Below are 23,120 nucleotides of genomic sequence, written 5' to 3' on the forward strand. Positions count from 1 at the left end.
TTTAAAGGGAAGCAGCGTAATGAATTGCACTGGGCAAGGCAGAGATTTTTTAAGAAGTTAAAATTGTCACCTTTTTTCTGGCAGCCACCAAATGGTACAGGTTCTGCAACCAATCTTCCGTCTCACCTCTAAACAAGCAATCCAGTAGCAGTAAAGGTGATGCTACCAACTTGCTCTAAGCAGTGCTCACTGGGCCAGACTGGTACAAAGCTGGACGAGCTTCCTGCAGACTTTGAGACATAATATTGCATACTTGGACATCCGTGTGATTAATTTTGGAACCTGTTTTATCGGAAAGCATTTTCTATTTTTGAAATGTGCCAAAATTCCTATTACATTAATCTAACATAGTTCAGTGTTCGTGTTTGTAAAGTTGCCAGCTCATAACTAAAAGGGTGAGGGTGGTACTTTACAGTGGTCCAGAGATTGGTAACATGCAGCATGTGCAAGGCATCAATTCGTCTGGGGACCTGTGTGGGATCTCACAAACGTCCACACACAGGTGCATCCAAGTTGTGACAGATGCCCTATGTGCCCGAGCATTGGACCACATCACCGTCAATCTCGACCGGGCCCACCAGGGTGCCCGGCCTAAGTAGGCCATTAATCTCTTCTGGCACTGCGTGCTGGTCCTCCTGGTGACGCTCACTGCCTCTGCCAACTTCTCCTATGCTCTTCAGGAGGGCGGGCTTGAGTCTACAGCTCACCTTGGGAAAGAGGGTGCCCCTTCTCTCTTCAATGGCGTTGAACAATCGATCTGCTTCAGACTCCCGAAATAGTGAAGCAGGTCTACTCTGAGCCATCTTCTTCGCTGGAACGAGAGGGTGTGATGAGTGTAACGCTTATAAGCAACTTCAGCCTGTCAGGCTCTTTAACCTGAATTCCTACCCCAGCAAATCCAACAACAGCTGGATTGAAAATTGTTTCCAATTCATGTCGGCAGAGTGCTGGCCCATTTGCAACTTGTGAATTACAGATCATACAGTGCCCCCCCAGTGGGAATATGAATTGCATGTGATTCAGTTCCATGGGAACACTTGAGGCACAATTTAACCAAAAAGTTTCTAAGTGTGGTAGTGAGTGGGAACTGCTGAGCGCTTCCCGGCGCTTGATCCGCGAGGCCGTCACCGCAATAAAACTTTAATTGGCCCCATGGGCTTCTCGCCGCAAATCATGGTCTCGCCAGTCCCCTGCTAACAAGGGAGAACAGCACTTAAACCGCTCCTGCACAGCCAACCCCACTCAGCTCGCAGCCATGCCGCTGAGACAACCAGCCAAACCATTCAACCTGGGCAGACTACTCGAAGTGGTCAAGGCTAAATGGGATGTTCCGTTCCCCCGAGGGTCTCGGAGGGTCAACACTGCAAAGGTGGCGACCGAAGTGGAGAGCCTGGTGCTCGCCGGCGGCAGCATGAGTGGAGGTATCCAAGGCATGGTTCAGTCGGTGATGGCCATGGCTGAGTACCTCGACAGCATATCTCAGTCACTGGAGGACATCAGCCAGTACCAGGTGGACCTTGATGAGCCGCTGTAGAACATGTTCCAGTCCCAGGTGGGCACAGCCGAAGCCCTGCAGAGCATGTTCCAGTCCCTGCAGAGCGTGTTCCAGTCCCAGGTGGGCACAGCTGAGGCCCTGCAGAGCGTGTTCCAGTCCCAGGTGGGCACAGCTGAGGCCCTGCAGAGCGTGTTCCAGTCCCAGGTGGGAACAGCCGAGGCCCTGCAGAACTAGTCCTGGTCGCTGGGGGACTTGCCCCACTTTCAGGTGGGCATTGTCGGATGTTCCAGAGCATGTCCCAGTCACTGAGAAGCATCGGCGAGGACATTGACACCATGCTGCAGACATTAAACACCATAAGACATAAGAGCAGAATTAGGCCACTCGTCCCTTCGAGTCTGCTCTGCCATTCAATTATGGCTGATATTTTTCTCATCCCCATTCTCCTGCCTTCTCCCCATAACCCCTGATCCCCTTATTAATTAAGAACCTATCTATCTCTGTCTTAAAGATACTCAGTGATTTGGCCGCCACAGCCTTCTGTGGCAAAGAGTTCCACAGATTCACCACCATCGGGCTGAAGAAATTCTTCCTCATCTCTGTTTTAAAAGATCGTTCCTTTAGTCTGAGATTGTGTCCTCTGCTTTTAGTTTTACCTACAAGAGGAAATCTCCTCTCCATGTCTACTCCATTCAGGCCTTGCAGTATCCTGTAAGTTTCAATAAGGTCCCCCTCCTCATCCTTTTAAACTCCAACGAATACAGACCCAGAGTCCTCAACCATTCTTCATTCCAGGGATCATTCTTGTGAACCTCCTCTGGACCCTTTCCAAGGCCAGCACATACTTCCTTGGATACGGGGGCCCAAAACTGCTCACAATACTCCAAATGGGGTCTGACCAGATCCTTATACAGCCTTAGAAGTACATTCCAGCCGACATGAATGCTAACATTGCATTTGTCTTCCTAACTGCACGTTAACCGAAAGAGAATCTTGAACAAGGACTCCCAAGTCCCTGTATGCTTCTGATTTCCTAAGCATTTCCCCAGAAAATAGTCTGCCTCTATTCTTCCTTCCAAAGTGCAAACCTCACACTTTTCCACATTGTATTCCATCTGCCACTTCTTTGGCCACTCTCCTAGCTGGTCCAAATCCTTCTGCAGCGCCCTTGCTTCCTCAATGCTACCATCCCTCTGCATATCTTTGTATCATCCTCAAACTTAGCAACAGCGCTCTCAGTTCTTTCTTCCAGATTGTTAATGTATATTGTGAATAGTTGTGGCCCCAGCACCAACACCTGAGACATAGATGTGCGGGTTAGGTGGATTGGCCATGCTAAATTGCCCGTAGTGTCCTAATAAAAGTAAAGTTAAGGAGGGGTTGTTGGGTTACGGGTATAGGGTGGATACGTGGATTTGAGTAGGGTGATCATGGCTCGGCACAACATTGAGGGCCGAAGGGCCTGTTCTGTGCTGTACTGTTCTATACCACTAGTCACTGGCTGCCATCCTGAAAAAGACCCCTTTATCCCCACTCTCTGCCTTCTGCCAATCCTCTATCCATGCCAGTATCTTACCCGTAACACCATGGGCTCTTAACTTATGTAACAGTCTCCTATGCGGCACCTTATCAAAGGCCTTCTGAAAATCTAAATAAATCACGTCCACTGGTTCTCCTTTGTCTAATTTCCTTGTTAACTCCTCAAAGAACTCATAACAGAGTTGTCAGACATGACCTCCCCTTGACAAAGCCGTGCTGACCCAGTCCTATTTTATCATGCGATCTCATCTTTAATAATGGATCTAAAATCTTACCAATGACTGAAGTCAGGCTAATCGGCCTATAATTTCCCGTTTTCTGCCTCCCTCCCTCCCTAATCAGCGGTGTTACATTAGCCACTTTCCCTGGGACCCTCCCTGCCTCCAGTGATTCCTGAAAGACCACCACCAATGCTTCCAGCTATTTATTTTAGAACCCTGGGGTGTAGTCCATCCGGTCCAGGTGATTTATCCACCTTCAGATCTTGCAGTTTCCCCAGAACCTTCTCCTTAGTGATGGTCACTGCACTCATCTCTGCCCCCTGATTCTTCTGGAGCTCTGGCATTCCACTAGTGTCTTCCACCGTGAAGACTGATGCAAAGTAACTATTGAGTTGGGGATCCGCCAGGGTTGGCAGAGCCAGATAACGCAGGGGAATCCAGGGCTTGATCCCGCTCCCGAGGTGAACCCCAGGGTCCTATGGACACCGACCAAGAGGATGTCAACCAGGAGGCATCCTATGAAGTGGCGAGGGTGGCCACCAGCTCTCCTGAGTTCCACCCCCTTGACAACAGCGCACCTCGCAGTCAGCACCTGGTAGAGAGCGGCAAGGTGGGGCATGTGCCACCAGCAAGTGCACCGGAACCCTCCAGCCCCAAAGCCCCATAGGATGCCCGCCAGGGTCATTGAAGACCACGCGATGCAAGTAACATAGAACAGTACAGCACAGAACAGGCCCTTCGGCCCTCAATGTTGTGCCGAGCAATGATCACCCTACTCAAACCCACGTATCCACCCTATACCCGTAACCCAACAACCCCCCCCCTTAACCTTACTTTTTAGGACACTACGGGCAATTTAGCATGGCCAATCCACCTAGCCCGCACATCTTTGGACTGTGGGAGGAAACCGGAGCACCCGGAGGAAACCCACGCACACACGGTGAGGACGTGCAGACTCCGCACAGACAGTGACCCAGCTGGGAACCGAACTTGGGACCCTGGAGCTGTGAAGCATTTATGCTAACCACCATGCTACCGTGCTGCCCAAGTAAAGTAAGCAGCAGGCTGCCTCCACCTCTGATGTGCATCCTGGGGACACATCTAGATGCAGCGATAAAGCATGGAAAGCTAAGCATGTTGAGGATCACTGAGAGGGCACTGGGGGAGAGTGGAGTAGGGGGTAAAGGGGGAGGGAGCGTTGGGGGGGGGGGGGTCTGGGAGGTATGGGGAGAGTGGGGTGGCAGCATCAGGACAGTGGGGCAGTTGGGGACACTTCTGTAAATCATCAAAATTCAGTTGACCTTGGTCAATATGAAGCCTCCGGCATTTTCTTCTGCTATGCGGGCTGACCACCAATCCTTCCCCATCTTCTGGCCTCTTCCCCGGTGCACACACCCACCCTCTAGTCGCGGAAATGTCCCCGATGCTGGGGCCCAGCCCCTGGGTGTTCGGATGTTGGCTGCTGTGTCCGTGGTGTTGCCACCTGCCATGTTCAGGCAGTGTCCAGGCATCACGGTCTGATTGGGATGCTAGGCAATAATCCTCATCTGTTACATGAACGCCTACCTGCGGGGATCCACTTGGGATATGTGAAATGCTCACTTAACTACGATTACCAATTCCCAATTAGCAATAGCCTTCAGCCGTGCGGCCAGAGGCCGCCACGGTCAGTGGGAGTTATGGGTGGTTGGAAGCAGGCGTACTGAGGCTTGGGTTGCTCTCGGAATGGGACCACACTGTCCAGGGCTACTGAGACACCCATCCCTTCCACAGCCCAGGCCGTAGGCAGCCAACACCCTTCCCCCACCCCCTTTCGAGCATCGGTGCAGCAATCCCAGTGCCCCCTGTGCTCTTTGACTGTGAGTGAAGATGGCTACTCTCCTGTTCAGGTTCCCGCAGCAGCCCTTCCGCAAGCTTCAAGTTTTTAAAAAGGAGCACTAATCGGTGCCCGCGTGATCATTTGCAGGGGAGGCCGTTAGATCACGGGAACCATTAGATAGGGGGTCATTCCTGTTAATTGTGTGGAGATTTGTCTTAAGTCATGATTATTGGTTTCTTGCCACGCTCTTGCAGGATCCTGACTTCGCCAAAGGGAGGGGGGCAGGCCGGTTAGATCAAAAACGGGTCGGAACCCTACGCGATTCCCGATTTTGGCCTCTCCCGCGATTTAATGGCCTCGTCGCTCTCTCGTTTAAGAGCATTATGGCATTAAATAGCGCTCTTAGCTTCCCAAATGGAGAATGCAGCCCCTGATCTGTCTTGAACAATTTCACCCCAGCCAAGGTTATGTTATATTTGGCCTATCTCATTGTGAGTGACAGGTCAGGTCCCAAATTCCTGCTCTTTCCACAATCGGAGATAAAGGAGGCTGGATTCTCCATTTCTGAGACTAAGTATTGACGCTGGGGGCAGGATTCGTGGACTTCCACGACAGCAAAACAGGCGGCGGACTTGGATCGATTCAGCGACCATGGAGGGGCTAGCATTGGCGCCACATGGAACACAATCTATTCCAATGAGAAATGGTGCGGGATTCGGCGGGTCCTTGATTGACACTCGGGAGGCTGATAAGCTGCAATCGCATATGTACACTTCACTTCCCACACTCACTCTTCCCAGGGTCAGCTGGGCCAGAGGACACCTGGGGGTGCCCTGGGGGAAAACCCATACGACCTGTGGTGCTACGTTCACAGTGGGCAGTCAGCAGTGTTCCATGCCTGTCCACCCTGACCCCACAGCCTATCTCCTGGCCACCCACCACTACTCCTCCCGGCCAGCGTCACGACTGTCAGCAAACTATGGCAATGTTGGACACTTTCCGTATACCCTCTCTCCCCCTCAGCAGACATGATTTTTAACGGCCGTCGGGAATTCTCCCCAGTGGCGGCCCCTGGAGAATACTGGGTCAGGCCTGCGAATGATGCGTCAACGGAGTTTACTGTAACGGAGTTCTGGGACACAGATGAGGGAGAATTGCGATTTGGCATGAAACCGCCACCCGCCATGATTTCGGCGTCGGAACCAATTCTCTACCCAATCACATTTCCCGATTCCAAGGTCGGTCGACAGAGAATCCTACCCAGGGTTTGTGCCATTGCTTAAGGCTAGGCTTGGAGAACCGTCCTTTGTCAACAGCTGGATCCGAAGACCCTTCTATCCTAAGTAATAAGATTGGAAGTAGCAGCTCTTGTTTCTTGTTAGGGCAGCATGGTAGCATTGTGGATAGCACAATTGCTTCACAGCTCCAGGGTCCCTGGTTCGATTCAGGCTTGGGTCACTGTCTGTGCGGAGTCTGCACATCCTCCCCGTGTGCGCGTGGGTTTCCTCCGGGTGCTCCAGTTTCCTCCCACAGTCACAAAGATGTGTAGGTTAGGTGGATTGGCCATGATAAATTGCCCTTAGTGTCCAAAATTGCCCTTAGTGTTGGGTGGGGTTACTGGGTTATGGGGATAGGGTGGAGGTGTTGACCGTGGGTAGGGTGCTCTTTCCAAGAGCTGGTGCAGACTCGATGGGCCGAATGGCCTCCTTCTGCAGTGTATGGGCCGAATGGCCTCCTTCTGCACTGTAAATTCTATGATAAATTCTATGATAATTCAAGAATTTATTTAAATTTCAGCCCCCTTCTCGAGCATTCCTTTTATTCCTTGCTGTTAATCTGCCACCATCACAGTCAGTGTGTTCCATTTCTATCTTTTTCTCAGCTGGCATCATCAGGGAAAGGCAGCTGGCTCGCACACACCAACCAAGATTTAGAAGGAGAATTGGCGCGTAGAATGGCAGAGCAGGGGCAGCGCAGTGGCGCAGTGGGTTAGCACTGCAGTCTCACGGCGACGAGGTCCTCGGTTCGATCCCGGCTCTGGGTCACTGTCTGTGAGGAGTTTGCACATTCTCCCCGTGTCTGCGTGGGTTTCACCCCCACAACCCAAAGATGTGCAAGGTAGGTGGATTGAACACACTAAATTGCCCCTTAATTGGAAATATAAAAGAGTTGGGTACTCTAAATTTTTTTTTTTTTTAAAGAATGGCAGAGCAAAAGTGGGATGTTGTTTAAAATTACAGCAAAGGTATAGAATTAGTATATACTATTAAATGAGAAGAAAACTACTTATGGTGTCACTGAAAAGGTGAGGGGCATGGACAGATCGTCAGAAGCTTTTTCCCAGGGTGGAAGACTTAATTACTAGGGGACATAGATGTCAGGGGCGAGGGGCAAAGTTTAGAGGAGATGTGCAAATGAAGTTTTTTACACAGGTAGTAGTGGGTGCCTGGAACACGTTGCCGGATGAGTTGGTGGGAGCAGGTATGATAGTGATGTTTAAGGGGAGTCTTGACAAATAGATGAATAAGATGGGAATAGAGGGATACGGCCCCCGGAAGTGTAAAAGGTTTTAGGTTAGACAGGCAGCATGGTCGGCACAATCTTGGAGGGCCAAAGGGTCTGTTCCTGTGCTGTACTTTTCTTTGTTCTTTGAAAAATAGAGGTTAGAAACCAATTATAATCAAAGAGTGCCTATGAGGGTTATAAGGATAATAATGAAAATAGTTAAATGAGAATGCAAACAAAGTTGAAGAAAAGGATAAGGAACTCTAAGATGGAGTGTGAGGAAACATGTCAGAAAGAACAGTGAAGTATTTCTGAATAATCTCTGCTCCCTGACTCCCCTATTACTGTTGGAAGTTGCGGGATTGTGAAGAAAGTGAGTTTGGTTCTCTTGACAGGATCAAATTATTTGCTTGTAGAAGATCAAAAAGTGGTAAAGTAACTTTTTTTCATCAGCCTTTACTAAAGCGAAATATATTGGACAGGAGGAAAAATTGGTTAATCGAGAGATAGATTAAGTGGCAGGATCTTATGGGTTGTGTTGGGAGATGAGGGGCAAAATTTCAGTCCAGAAATGATGCTTCATGGCTCTAACAATATAACAATATAATATACTTTTATTGTCACAAGTTTGAAGTTACTGTGAAAAGCCCCTAGTCGCCACATTCCGGCACCTGTTCAGGTAGGTACAGGAATTGAACCCGCGCTGCTGGCCTTATTCTGCATCACAAACCAGCTGTTTAGCCCACTATATTTGAGTACATATGTGTCAGTGTCAGAAGACTGGCGAGTGGGCACTGGAGTTACCTTACAAGGGCGACTGTTAATCCAGGTGATTACAGGCCAGTTCGGTTAATACCTGTGACAGAGAAAACTCTAGAGTCAGCCAAGCATGAGGCTTGGTTGAGAGCCGAGAAATCCATTAAAGTACTAAAACACCCAAACCAAAGGGAAAACATTGCTTGATTGAGAGCTCTGACTCTCTGATTTCTTCTGTCAATCTCACAATGTTTATTTACACAGGATAAAGTGGTTTAAAGTGCTTGCAGCTTCAGTTTTTGATTGTTAAATAGTCTTGATAATTGACACTTCTATTGGCCTAAATGAAAAATATTTTTTTTAAGAAAGTGCAAAATAATTAATGAATGACTTAAAAAAAAAAGATTACACATCCTATTGTCACTAGAAGATTCATTCGTTCTGTACAGCATGCAGCGGATCAATGGGCATGGAAGTGGCAGAGCTTGGCATGAGGGGCCATAGGTGCTGGGACGGGTGCACCCTGGCGTGGCTGGACATAGGGGCCAGAGGGGCTGGATGGGGGGGCCATATCCTGTCATGAGGGACATGAGGAGGATCTTCTGAACTTACCTTTCAGAAAGTTCCCTCATGTAAACTGTGCTTCATGACATCTCGAGTGCTATGAACCATGACTCTTTAAAAATATGACCCGACTCCATGAAAATTGCCGAGGACTAGGACACACTATCCCACATGGTGCTGGCTAGATCTGATGTGCAAGGTGCGGACCTGTAACCTGAACCAGCCCGCACCTTTAAAAGGCACTCCTAAAAATCTCACAATCCAGGAATGGGATCAGGAATCGTGAAATAGGTTCTCCCTCGCTGCATGAAAATACAGCCCATAATGATCAGCCTATCTCTCTAAACCCATGTTAAGATCTATTAAAACTAGCATGTTGCCAGGTATGAGGAAGTACAAAAATGCAAAGAAAGATGAAATTGAGGCTTTTTTCAATATTACAGAGTAATATGACATAAATCTTTTCAGCTAGAAAGGACGAGACTAGATAGAGGGCTCAAGACAAAGGGCTATAGATACAATATTAAATATGAGCAATTTAGAACAAATGACATGAAAAACTTATTTACTGAAAGTTATGAAGATGTGAAATTCTTGTCCAAGGTTAGTGGTTGAGACAAAAACTGTCAACATTCAAGGTTAAATTAGATAATTGAATGATGGGAAAAAGGAATGAAGGATTCTGGGATTTAGGACAGAAATATGACGGGAACTAATTACTCATTTGAAGGGCAAATAGTGACATAGACTGATTGGGCCTTCATTCATTTATTTCTATGTAAGATTTCAAATTCCACAATACACTCAGCTCACTGATTTAAAATGAGCTAAAAATGTACAGTCAAGACTGGAATTACTAAATGGGAGCTATTAAATTTAGAGTTTCCCCAAGCCTCATACAGGCCTTCACCTTATTTGTTTGCCTAGAGGTTGGTTTAGGGCAAGAAGGCTCTGGATCAAACAGATGTGCTGGCTTAACTCTATACCAAATCAGCTGTGCAAGATTTGTTTGGTAGAGGTCCCAAACATGTCCACTGTCCTCTGTGCATCCAATTTTGTATAGAACTTGCGGTTTATATTTTGTTTGTGGTATGTCGTCCACCAATGACTTCTGTGATGAGTTATTTTTTCTGCTCTTTGCTCTAAGAGCCCACTTGTTCAATGTAAGCGTTCAGCAGAAAAGAATCAAAAGCAGAGCATTATTACTCAATTTATCCCTAAACTATAATATATTTTCAAGTACAGTGGTATTTTGAGATATTACTTTTATTTTTTTTTCTCCTCCAGATGCTCCAAGCATGTTCTGTACAACATTTGCCAGTTTCATATGCTGCATTTCCTCCTCTTATCTCAAGTGATCCCTTTATATTGCACCCTCCTCATCTGTCGCCCCACCATCATCCTCATGTACCACCCCCGGGCCAGTTTGTTCCTTTCCAAACACAGCAGTCGCGGTCGGTAAGTAAATTTAAACACTTATGACTTTGGATGGATTTAAGCAATTGTACTTTTTCTGCTACCAATTTAAAATGTTTAGCTTTAAATATCACTTTTGAAATCTGATAAGGTAGTGTAAATGTAACATTTCCACATATATTGGGCGCGATTCTCCGCTCTCCCACCCCCACCGCTCGGAAGAATTGGGGGATGATTCTCCGACCCGGATGGGCCGAGTGGCCTGCCGTTCGCGACCGTTTCACGACGGCAGCAACCACACCTGGTCGCTGCTGTCGTCAAATCGCCGTGAGATGCCCGTTTTGGGGCTTGTAGGGGGCCTGGTGGGGAATGAGCACCATGACTGTGCGCGGGAGGGGACAGGCCCGCGATCGGTGCCCACCGATCATTGGGCCGGCGTCTCAATCGGACGCACTATTTCCCCTCCGCCGCCCCGCAAGATCAAGCTGCCACGTCTTGCAGGGCGGCTGAGGGGAAAGACGGCCACCGTGCATGCGCGAGTTCGAGCTGTCAGCCGTCGTGACGTCAGCCACGCATGCGCGGGTTGGAGCCGGCCAACCTGCGCATGCGCGGCTGACGTCACATAGACGCGTCGTCGCGTCACTCTCGGCGCGCCGCCCGGCGCTCCTACCCCCGCCGGGAGGGGAGAATAGGGGGCGAGGAGCGGCCTCCGAGGCCGTCGTGAAACTCGGCCGAGTTTACGACTGCCCTCCCGATTTTTCCCGGGAGCAGAGAATTCCGCCCATTATTCCCGTCTCCCTTTCCGTAACGCTACGAAATCAAGTGCCATACCTTGAACGAGATACCACAATATCCTTGTTTTCAGTACCTTTCCTTTTTCTGGGTCCTTTTACTAAATTCACTGATTCGCACTGAGGTGCAGTTCCACACATGCTGGTTGTCTCTTGGTTAATAGGGTATTGTAGGGTATTGTACCACAGGGGCTTCCAAGTCAAGCCAGGTATGTAACCAGACTTTATGCTGAACCCACATGCACCTATGACATACTTTCACAGTGGTCATTGGAAATTGAAGAAAAACCACTCCAGTTAAAGAAGTATCGGAGGTTTTAGGGTCCAAAAGTTTACATTTGACCAAAGTAGTCGAGCTTATTTGAGTTGACTTTGATTTAAATGCTACCTCCTCCTATGAAACCATCTCTTTCTAAAAGAACAAGGACAGCAGATATACCACTTCCAAAATACCTTCCAAATCAAACTCCAACCTGCCGTGTAAATGTAAAATTGTTTCTTCATCGTCACTAGCTCAAAATCCTAGAACTCCCTCCCTAACAGCATTATTGAAGTACTTTCACCACATGGACTGTAGCAGTTCAAGAAGGTAGCTCACCACAAGAGTAATTAGGGCTGAGAGCAAATGCTGAACTTAACCAGTGAAGCCTGCAACCTGCAAATATGAGAAGACCAGTATTGTTTGGGTACTCTTCGTGTTCAGCTAGTACTAATATCTGTCAAAGTCAGCTTCCACTCAAGATCCATGTGCCACACAATAGATGTCTATATTAACAGAGCAGCTTCCTGGTTCAAGGAAAGGACCAAAATGCTGGGTTCCTTGGTTTGGTGGTGCTAATGGTGAGATCCAGTGCTTTGATGATCTTGACTTCTGCAAGGGAGAAGATCTTCTATCAGTTTCCATTTCTGATGGAAGAGGAGAGTTATTTCCCTTTGACCAAGTTGGGCATCAAGGAGCCAAGCAAATCGGAGTCAATCGAAATGGGGAGGCGAGGAGGTGGCACTCTTCACTGGCTGGAGTCATACCTAGCGTAAAGGAAGATGATTGAGGTTATTGTAGGTCAATCATCTTAGTTCTAAGACATCACTGCAGGCGTTCCTCAGGGTAGTGTCCTAGGCTCAACCATCTTCAGCTTCTTCAACAATGACCTTTCTTCCATCATAAAGTCAGAAGTGGGGATGTTCACTGTTGCTCTGTTCAGCATGGTTCATGACTCCTTCGATACTGAACAGTCCATGTCCAAATGCAGCAAGACCTGGATGATATCCAGTCTTGGGCTGACAAGCGGCAAGGAACATTTGAGCCACACGAGTGCCAGGAAGTGACCATCTACAACAGGACAGAATCTAACTATTGCCCCATGATATTCAATCACATTACCATCACTGAAGCTTCCACTATCAACATCCCGGGTGTTACCGATGACAAGAAACTGAACTGGATTAGTCATATAAATACTGTGGATGCAAGAGCAGGTCTGAGACTAGGAATCCTCTGGCAAGTAACTCGCCTCCTGACTCCCCCCAAATCTGCCCAACATATGCAAGACACAAGTCAGGAGTGTAATGGAATAACCTCCACTTGCTTGCTTGAGTGCAGCTCCAACAACACTCAAGATGTTGAAATGAAAAACGCTTATTGTCACAAGTAGGCTTCAAATGAAGTTACTGTGAAAAGCCCCTAGTCGCCACATTCCGGTGCCTGTTCGGGGATGCTGGTATGGGAAGTGAACCTGCGCTGCTGGCCTTGTTCTGCTTTACAAGCCAGCTGTTTAGCACACTGTGCTAAACCAGCCCCTGCTTGACACCATCCAGGAAAAATCAGCCATTTGATTGGCACCCCATCCACAAAGATTCACGGCTTCCACACCGACACAGCAGTAGCACTGTGTACCATCTACAAGATGCACTGCAGGAACTCACCAAGGTTCCTTAGACAGTTCCTTCCAAGTATACAACTGCTACCATCTAGAAGGACAAGAGCAGCAGACATATGGGAACATCACAATCTGGAAATTCCCCTCCAATCCACCATCATCCTGACTTGGAAATATATCGCTATTCCTTCACTGTCGCTGGGTCAAATTCCTAGACCTCCCTCCCTAGCAACACTGTGGGTGTACCTACAGCACATGGATTTCAGCAGTTCAAGAAGGCAGTTCACCACCACTTTCTCGAGGGCATTTAGGGATGGGCAATAAATGCTGGCCTAGACAGCGAGGCCCAAATTCCATGAAGGAGTAATAAAAAAACTAATGGGGAAATAGAAATTTAAATTAGAGCACATTTTTCATCAGCAACTAACACTTGCGTTACACTTATAGTTAAGAAGGAAATTTAAATGAAGGAATGCAGACTAAATAACATAATTGAATTTTCTAATTCCTACTTCATTTTTTAAGAAATAATAGAAGTCATATTTGTGCTAAATTCTGGGAACAAATTAGAGAGCAGCATTCATATGCTTCAGAACAGAGGATGGCCGTCATTAGGCATATTTATCACCTCCTCTCTTTGTTTTCAAATCATGCATTGGTTTCAGTGCAGTCGTCCTGATACATCCCTACAGTATTTTACCAGTAGTTCCCCATGGCCTTGCTCACGTTAGAGACTCAAGTAAATGATACTGATTTGCGAACAAAGATCCCTGCTGTGACTTACTCATTGAGGAAAAAAACCTTAGTTTATCAAAATTTGTTTTGACTTTATTAAATGTAGCTTTGTGATCAAAAATAGTTGCAACTTCATTCTCAGTTTGGGTACTGTTCGAGAGAAAATGCGATAATATTTGTGAAATCTTGAATTTATCAATGTTTACACGTTAAATAATTATTAGCTGTGACAAATTAAACAGGTATATAAATATATATATATATATATGTGTGTGTGTTAAGGTACTCTTACACAATTTTTTCAATTGATCATTTATCAGACCAAGCAATCAGGGTAATATACCCACAGCGAATGGGTATTTTTCCTACTTTGTGCTTTGCCTATCCTATCTAATCACATTTCACTAAACTAAGGTTAGAATCATAGAACAAAAAAAAGAAATTGCATAAATAGCGCTTGTCATGACCTCGCGACATTCGAAAAAGCACTTTACAACCAAAGTGTAGTCACTGTTGTAATGCAGGTGGCATGGCAGCCAAATTCCCTGCCGCAATTTCTCACAAATAACTGATAACTGGTAACCAGATAATCTGATTTGTGTTGATTGACGGTCTTATATTGACCAGGACACTTAGGATAAATCCCCTGCTCTTCAAAATATTGCCTGGGGATCTTTTACATCTGCTCGAGAGAGAGCAGTTAGGACCCCAGTTTAATATCTCTTCTGAAAACAGCAGCTTCGGCAGAGCTGAACTCTTCAGTACTGCAGTGGAGTATAAAAACCCATATTTTTATGCTTCTTAACTTTCTGTCTTAAAGATGAGAGTCCTACCAACTGAACCACGGGTGACTCAATAAATACATAGAAGAAAGCCTTTCAATCCATTGTGCCTGTACTGACACCTTGGTAGAACTATACAATTAAACCTACTCCCCTGCTCATTCTTCATAACCCCATAAATGTTTTCCCTTGATTTATTTATCCAATTTCCATTTTAAAGTTACAATTGAATCTGTTTCCTCATCCTTTCCGATATTGCATGCAAGACCACACTAACTTGCTGAGTAGAAAGAAAATATTCCCTCATGTCATCTTTTGTTCTATTGCCAATCAGTTTAAATCCATCTCATCTGGTAACTGGCTCTTCCAGCACTGGAGATAGTTGCTCCGTATTCACTCTTATTAATACTATTCATGACTTTGAACACCCCTATTTAATCTATTAGCTTCCTCTACTCTTAAGGAGGACAATCAAGCTTATCCATTCTCCCACATAACTGAAGTCTCTCATCTCTGATGCCATTCTAGTAAATCTCTTCTGCATCCCTTTTAAAGTTTGATATTCATACTAAAGTTTAGTGCCTAGATTTGAATTCACTGCTCAAGCTGGGGCCAAACCAATGTTTTATAAATGTTCCACTTTATTCCTCAGAACTAGATCCAGCACTGCTTTTTTCCTTGTTTAATTGGAAACACACTGATCAAGAAAGTTCTCTTGTACACATTTTAGGAATTCATTTCCTTCATAGACCTTTACACTGCTACTATCCTATTCTACGTTCCAGTTTAATAACCAGATATAAATGTTTGTTTCTGGGTTATTCCATTTCACCCCTCTCTTCTCCAGGCACTCCCCATCCTTGGGGTGTCTTGTGTAATGATCTGCTGACCTCTGACCTATATTTGGGATTTGATCAACTTATCCCTTTGATCATGACTGCACTGCATGTTGTGCAATCATGATGTGAAAATTTCATCCCATACATCTGATGCAGTAACTAGGGTGCAATACATTTCATTTGGAAATAATTGTAGACTGTCTGACTTCTCTTTGGATGCCCCTCTGTGCCGAGGACATATACTGAAGCTATTGATTTCTGTTTCGACTGCTAGCGAAAGATTCTCCCCTTGGGAAAGGGAAAAGGTGATAATGTACATGAGAGTCCTCAAATATCAGAACGAAAATAATTTGGTGTCGTGGGAGCCAGATTAGAAACATAAAATGTTTTCCAAATGCTTAAAAGCACAGATAGTTTGGAACTCCCAACTTGGAAGTATATATTATAAACATTCTCTGAATTATCAAAACTTCATTAATTTTTAAAATTGGTTTAAAATATTAGAAAAAATACAATTCCAAAAAATCTTTTGGGCAGAGATGCAGTATGTCATACTAACTGATAATAACTATGGAAACAATGCTTAATAAATTCTCCAAATCTTTTGTCAGCCTTTACAAAGGATAGAGAATGAGGTGGAGTTACTGGGAGAACATCTTCCTGTTGGTGGTTTTACTTATCCTCCATCACCACACCCGCCTACCCTTCCTCCTTCTGCACCACTCCAGTTCCTGCCACATGACCCTCTGCACCAAGAACTGCCCTTTGGAGTAGTGAGTACTGAACTGCTTCTTTGCTTCATCTACCATTGGGTTTTTGAGTACTACTGCAGGGTGAACTGTAATTGCCCCGCACTGAAAGAGGAAGAACATTTGTGTTGTGCTCGAAGGTCTTTACTTATTACATGCCTCTTCAAATGCTAATGTTCTAATATTCTTGATTCTATTCACCAGAGTTTGCCACATCCATGTGATTTGAATGGTTTTGGCAAAGAGTTCACCGGAGTTGTGACATTACAAGTAGTTTGGCTTTGAATAGTTTTCCAAGATGTGTTGTGATGCTTGCGCCTAATGCACTAGAACTCTCTAGACCAAGTTAATTCAGCACACCACAAATATTGAAATATTTTACATCTTCTGAATAGTGATTAAAAATTAATATGCATTAACTGAATAAGGTATTGTGTAGTTTTACTGTTTTTACAAACTTTAAATGAAAAGAAGTCCTAAGGAATCAATATTAGCTGCTAGTTATAAATCTTATAAAGGAACAGTTTTACCCAAAATAATATTTTAGATTTGATATGTGAAATCAAATCCCCATGGTTGGCCCATGAAGAAAGTAAGGAGGTGTGGGATAGAGGGGAATTTGGCCAATTGGATAAGTAACTGGCTATCACATAGAAGACAGAGAGGTGGTGGTGGATGGAAAATTTTCAGACTGGAGACCAGTTACCAGCATGTTACCACAGGGATCAGTGCTGGGTCCTCTGCTATTTGTGATTTTTATAAATGACATGGAGGAGGGGGCTGAAGGGTGGGTCAGTAAATTTGCTGATGACACCAAGATTGGTGGAGTAGTGGATGAGGTGGAGGGCTGTTGTAGGCTGCAAAGAGACATTGATAGGATGCAGAGCTGGGCCGAAAAATGGCAGATGGAGTTTAACCCTGATGAGTGCGAGGTCATTCATTTTGGTAGGACAAATTTGAATGCGGATTACAGGGTCAATGGCAGGGTTCTGAGGAATGTGGAGGAACAGAGAGATCTTGGGGTTCGTTTCCACAGATCTCTGAAGGTTGCCACTCAAGTGGATAGAGCCGTGAAGAAGGCCTATAGTGTGTTCGCGTTTATTAACGGGGCCTGAGTTTAAGAGCCATGGGGTTATGCTGCAACTGTACAGGACCCTGGTGAGACCACATTTGGAGTATTGTGTGCAGTTCTGGTCACCTCATTATAGGAAGGATGTAGAAGCATTGGAAAGGGTGCAAAGGAGATTTACCAGGATGATGCCTGGCTTGGAGGGTAGGTCTTATGAGGAAAGGTTGAGGGAGCTAGGGCTTTTCTCATTGGAGCGAAGGAGGATGAGAGGCAACTTAATAGAGGTTTATAAGATGATGAGGGGGATAGAGTGGACGTTCAGAGACTATTTTCTCGGGTGGATGTAGCTGTTACAAGGGGGCATAACTATAAGGTTCGGGGTGGAAGATATAGGAAGGATGTCCGAGGTAGGTTCTTTAGAGAGTGGTTACAGTGTGGAATGGACTGCCTGCTGTGATAGTGGAGTAGGACACTTTAGGAACTTTCAAGCGGTTATTGGATAGGCACATGGAGCACACCGGAATGACAGGGAGTGGGATAGCTTGATCTTGGTTTCGGACAAAGCTCGGCACAATATCGTGGACCGAAGGGCCTGTTTTGTGCTGTACTGTTCTATGTTCTGTTCTAATACAATCCTAAAAAGCAAAATGGTAAAACAGAAAATGCTGGGACACCGATTGTGAACAAAAGTCATTGCCAGCCCTACCATTCTCTCTTAGCTTGACTTGCTAAGTGTTTTCCAGCGTTTTCTGTTTTTATTTATAATGTTCTATTCATTGTAACAATACGTAATTTGTGATGTGCATAAATGATACATAGTTCAGCCTTTACCTACGTTTAAATGAAAAATAGTGATCTTTGTTTATTGTTAGTTGTGCCTGAGAATTTCCTACTGTTTACACGGACGATTAAAAAGAGGACAGCTAGTTAATTAAAATGATACCTAGCTGATGTTCAAAATCTTTCTTCTAATGGGTCTGTAGGTTCATACACCTCAAAGGCATGACATATCAACGGCATCATATCATAAAATGCACATCCATAGGGCAGAATATTGTGGTGGGCTCAAATAACTATTGTCTGCTAAATTAACAGATTGAATTGATCCAAATATTCTTTAATTGGAGGTGAAATTGTCAAGTACCTGTTTAACTCATGAATTGGACAGATAGATTCCAAATGATTACAGGCAAGCACCGCCAACAGACCAAATTAAATTTCTCATTTTCAGCAATCTGTATTTGCAAAGATCACAAAAAAGATTTCTTTGGTCATCATGTGAAATGAGTTAAATCTGAAAACTGCAAGTGCATTGCAGATTCTGTTGACAAATCATGTGTGTGAGCAAGAACCTTGGGATTGTCGATTTTAAACAATGTTCCTGGGCAGCCAGATTTTATCATGACAGTCGGGCCGAACATTTATAATGACATCTAGACACAAGCAACACGAGCAGATTCATCCAAATCTAATCTAATTTATTTCATTTTTACAGCATTTTATATAATTGAAGCCATTAAATTAAAATAGTTAAGTTAATGCTGTAGTTTGGGATGAGGATTTTTTGTTATTGAAGAGGATGGATGATAGCATCAGAGTTAGAAGGAATATTTATGGCACACTTTGCTGTGCACTACAAGAAGAAAATGCATCTTCCATAATTATATAAATAACGACTGAAAGAAGGGAGAGAGGACAAATATCAAAATAAAATATTTGCATCTTAAAGCAAATTCCACAAACCCATTATGGAAGGTTATAAAAAACACATTTTTTCATGTAAGAAGCCAAAAATATGGGGCTGGATTCTCCGTTGGCGGGATCCTCCACTTCACCTGCAATGCACTCACGCCTGCGATTTCCCGTCGGCGTGGGGGTGGCCACAATGGGAAACCCCATTGGCTGGCTGCCGGGACGGAATATCCCGCTGCAGGCGGGGACGCACCGCCCCAGAAAACTGGTCTGGCGGGATGGAGAATCTCGCCCATGGTTTAGGCGTTTCCACTAGGTTGCGTTGGCTTTTCAGCACAATTTACCTGAAATCAACCAAACCTGCACAAATAGTCGAGCATTTCAAACATAAATTATGCCCAGTGAAAAGTGTGTTACCACAACCTTTTGCACTGGTATAAAGGATGACCTTGCCCACAAAACCAGATTGAATTTGTCAATATTGCCAGTTTGCACATTTAAAGCCTATTTATGGGGCTTTGAAGAGGCTCTTAAAGCTGAACTGCTTTTAGGCACAAGGAGACAAATGAAAATGAAAATCGCTTATTGTCACGAGTAGACTTCAATGAAGTTACTGTGAAAAGCCCCTAGTCGCCACATTCCGGTGCCTGTTCAGGGAGGCTGTTACGGGAATCGAACCGTGCTTCTGGCCTGCTTGGTCTGCTTTCAAAGCCAGCGATTTAGCCCAGTGTGCTAAACAGCCCCTAAATAGGCACGCCTCAATGGCATTTACATATTTTAATTTACAACAAACTGACTACTGTAGCCTAATGTAACCATAAAATGATTCTGTATACATTTTTTAAGTCATTTTCAGTTATTTAAAATCGGTTAACTCATAGGTGGCAGACTAGATACTGGTTAAAATCTTTATTTTTGTGATCAGCCTGTTTTTAACTATATTAATAAAACTGCGGCAGGTTGCCATTCGTAATATAACAAAGAATATTTTCTAATGTAATTTTTTCTTAAATTATATTTTTAATTATTGCTCAATAGTGTCGGTTACTAGTGGATTTTGTGTTTGGTGATCTGCAGGTGAATTTGAGCAAACAAAGCACTTTTGAAAACTAGTTGTAATTTTGAGCACAGATTATGCCCAAAGTAGAAAATCTTGGCTGAGGTATTTTGGAGAATTAGGAAAAAGGCATGTTTGGTGAGGAAAGTTTGGAGAGTGATAGTAAATATTATTGGAGCTATTATCTCTGTGAGGCTGCTATATCTTTCAGTACGTGGAAGACAATATATATAATATTTCTATTTTGATCGATTGATTGATCGATTGATTGTCACATGTACCAAAATACAGTGAAAAGTATTTTTCTGCGGCCAAGGGAACGTACACAGTACGTACATAGTAGACAAAAAGAATAATTGATAGAGTATATTAAAAAATGGTACATCAACAAATAGTGATTGGTTACAGTGCGGAACAAGGGCCAAACAAAGGAAATACATGAACAAAAGCAGCATAGGCCGTCGTGAAGAGTGTTCTTTCAGGGAACAGATCAGTCCAAGGGAGAGTCATTGAGGAGTCTGATGGAAGGGTCTAGAAGAGGGCAAAGCATGAGTGGGAGGGGTCTCTGACAATGCCGCCTGCCTTCTTGAGGCAGTGGGAGGTGTAGACAGAATCAGTGGGAGGGTGACAAGCTTGTGTGATACGTTGGGCTCCATGTTGTAATAGTTCAGCAAATATACTGTATTACAGAATAGACAGACCTGGTAGGCAATATTTTGGAATTTTTTAAAACATTGCATTCGAAAATATTCCTTAATATATTTAAGAATTTAGTGTACCTCGAAGTATTTTGTAACAAAATAATTAACTATTGCAGTACAGTGATTGTTAGTGTATAAGCAAACATAGCAATCAGTTTGTAGGACCTCCAAAGGTAAATCAGATGAGCAAAACATTTATCTGTTTTGGATAGTATTAATAAAGATGGGATTGTGGACCAAGGCACCAGAACAACAGAGACGAATCATAGAATCCCTACAGTGCAGTTGGAGGAAATTAGGCCCATCAAGTCCGCACCGACCCTCCGATAGAGTACGTCGGCCCAATCCCCCACTTTATCCACATAACTCCATCTAACCTTCAAAGGGGCAATTTAGAATGGCCAATCCACCTAACCCGAACATCTTTTGACTGGGAGGAAACCGGTGCACCTCAAGGAAATTCCCGCAGACACTGGGAGAACGTGCAAACTCCACACAGTTCGAACCCGGGTCCCTGGTGCTTTGAGGTAGTAGTGCTAATAGTGATAACCACTGTGCCGCCCCAAAAGTCCCATAAAATCCTCTATATCGCTCAGTAAATGCCCTGAAATGACAGCATAGCTCCTGTGTCGGAAGTTTTACAATGGAACTTGAACACACAATCTTTAGACTCAAATGACAGTTCTGCCAACTGGACATTGCTGAGATTGTGACAATCTAAATTGATCCCTCGGGGTTGCCTGCTAGATGGCAGATCTATGAGTTCTTTATTCCAAGATAATTCAAGAAGACCATACATAATTCCAGACCGCTTCCTGATCAGCATCCACTTCTGCTAGCCCTGCATCATTTGTTTTTCACTCCATGCTTCTTCATCCACATCATTTTTTCCCACAAGCGTAAGCCTTCCTGAAATGCGTGTGATGATGTCTGATGTTCTGGACACCTTTGTTTTCTGGCTGAGCAGAATGGAGTACCCATTGTTTCTCATTCTGCAGAGACAGCAGATAAGAGTAAAACCTAGGCGTTTGCTCCCTCGTGTGATCTGAAGTGGCAGGGCAGGCTTCATGCCCACCTAACCCTAGTGAATTCTCTGAGATCAACCTTAATAAATTTTATGTTTGAAGTGGGCACCTGACAGTATTGGCACATGTGCTTGTGAGTTAGCCACAGAAAGTCTTTGCTTCTTTCACAAATGAGGATGGTCCTATGTTGACATTGTTAAAGCTAATTGTCAAAGTAACCCCAGAAGTGTTATCTCTGTTATCCTTGCCACGATCACTGGGCCAGTGAAAGATGTGCTGGAGGTCATAGGGAGCTAAAACGTTCCCACAAGAACAATTTAAAACTGAGAAGCCAAAGAGTAGAAAAAAAAAATACCGTTATTATTTAGTGACTTATTATTTACAATTTATTAAGATCAGTTCAAGACACACACAATGTCTCAAGTTTTTGACATTAAAGCCAAAACAGATATCAATAAAGCAACTAGAAAGTTGAAGAAAACATATTTGCCAACATTAATAACAATTAGTTGCGGGCGGCACAGTGGCGCAGTAGTAAGCACAGCTGCCTCACGGCGCTGAAGACCCAGGTTCGATCCCGGCCCTGGGGCACTATCCATGTGGAATTGGCAAATTCTCCCCGTGTCTGCGTGGGTCTGACCTCCACAACCCAAAGATGTGCAGGGTAGGTGGATTGGCCACGCTAAATTGCCCCTTAATTGGAAAAAGAAATTGGGTACTCTAAATTATAAACTAGTCTAAAACAGACTTTCACTTCTTCTCCAATCTTCTAAAGCACAGAAAGACATGTATATGTATAAGGCCTTTCATTACTTCAGGATGCCCCAAAGCATTTTGTGACTAATTAAGTACTTTTCGAGTGTCGTCACTGTTGCAATGTGGGAAACACTACAGCCAGCGTGTGCACAGAAAGATCAAATAATTTTCAGCGAGATAAATGGCCAGATCATTTGTTAGCGATGTTATTTGTTAGTGACATCGGCTAGAACAGTACTCCATTATTCCTCTTCAAAAATTATGCTATGGCATTATTACAATGTACCTTTAAAAAAAGGCAGGACCTCCAACAATATAGCACGCCCTCAGTTCTGTACTGTGTCAAAACACTACTATTTCTATTAATATGACATGGGTTGGAATTGTGAGGCACCTGACTAGCTTAGAGGTTTCCTTGTGGGGAATGCCAGTCAGAGGATTTGTTATACAGTATGGTAGTCCAACCCCAACCTGGCATTTTATCAACAGAGAAGCAGTGAGCCCCATATTTTCAACTCCCATCTTTTGCTGTTTGCACCTGTGTAATTGTGTTATATACAAATTATTTTGGAGCATCTGTCCATATTGAAAAACCAATAATGGCCCAATATTAGTGATTGAATATCGATAGGATTAGAGAAAGAACAGAATACAAAATACTGGTTAAAATGATAATAATTTTCAAATATTTTCAGCACAGGACCCAAAGTACCTTAATGGTAAATATAAAAA

At 44.4% G+C, this 23,120-nt stretch overlaps 1 protein-coding gene across 3 annotated transcripts in view; it reads left to right on the forward strand.

Annotated features, from left to right (window-relative positions):
- Positions 1 to 23,120, forward strand: part of LOC119970251 (E3 ubiquitin-protein ligase RNF38) — a 237,422-nt gene that overhangs the window by 182,746 nt on the left and 31,556 nt on the right. For 2 of the 3 annotated variants that reach the window (XM_038804562.1, XM_038804564.1), the window contains 2 exons: positions 10,187 to 10,357; positions 15,951 to 16,112. In XM_038804562.1, the coding sequence (XP_038660490.1) occupies positions 10,187 to 10,357; positions 15,951 to 16,112 (333 nt within the window). The remainder of the gene's footprint in view (positions 1 to 10,186; positions 10,358 to 15,950; positions 16,113 to 23,120) is intronic. The other variant, XM_038804563.1, reaches the window with a different exon arrangement.

The sequence above is a fragment of the Scyliorhinus canicula genome, chromosome 8 (genome assembly GCF_902713615.1).
Source record: "Scyliorhinus canicula chromosome 8, sScyCan1.1, whole genome shotgun sequence".
In the NCBI taxonomy this organism is placed as follows: Eukaryota; Metazoa; Chordata; class Chondrichthyes; order Carcharhiniformes; family Scyliorhinidae; genus Scyliorhinus; species Scyliorhinus canicula.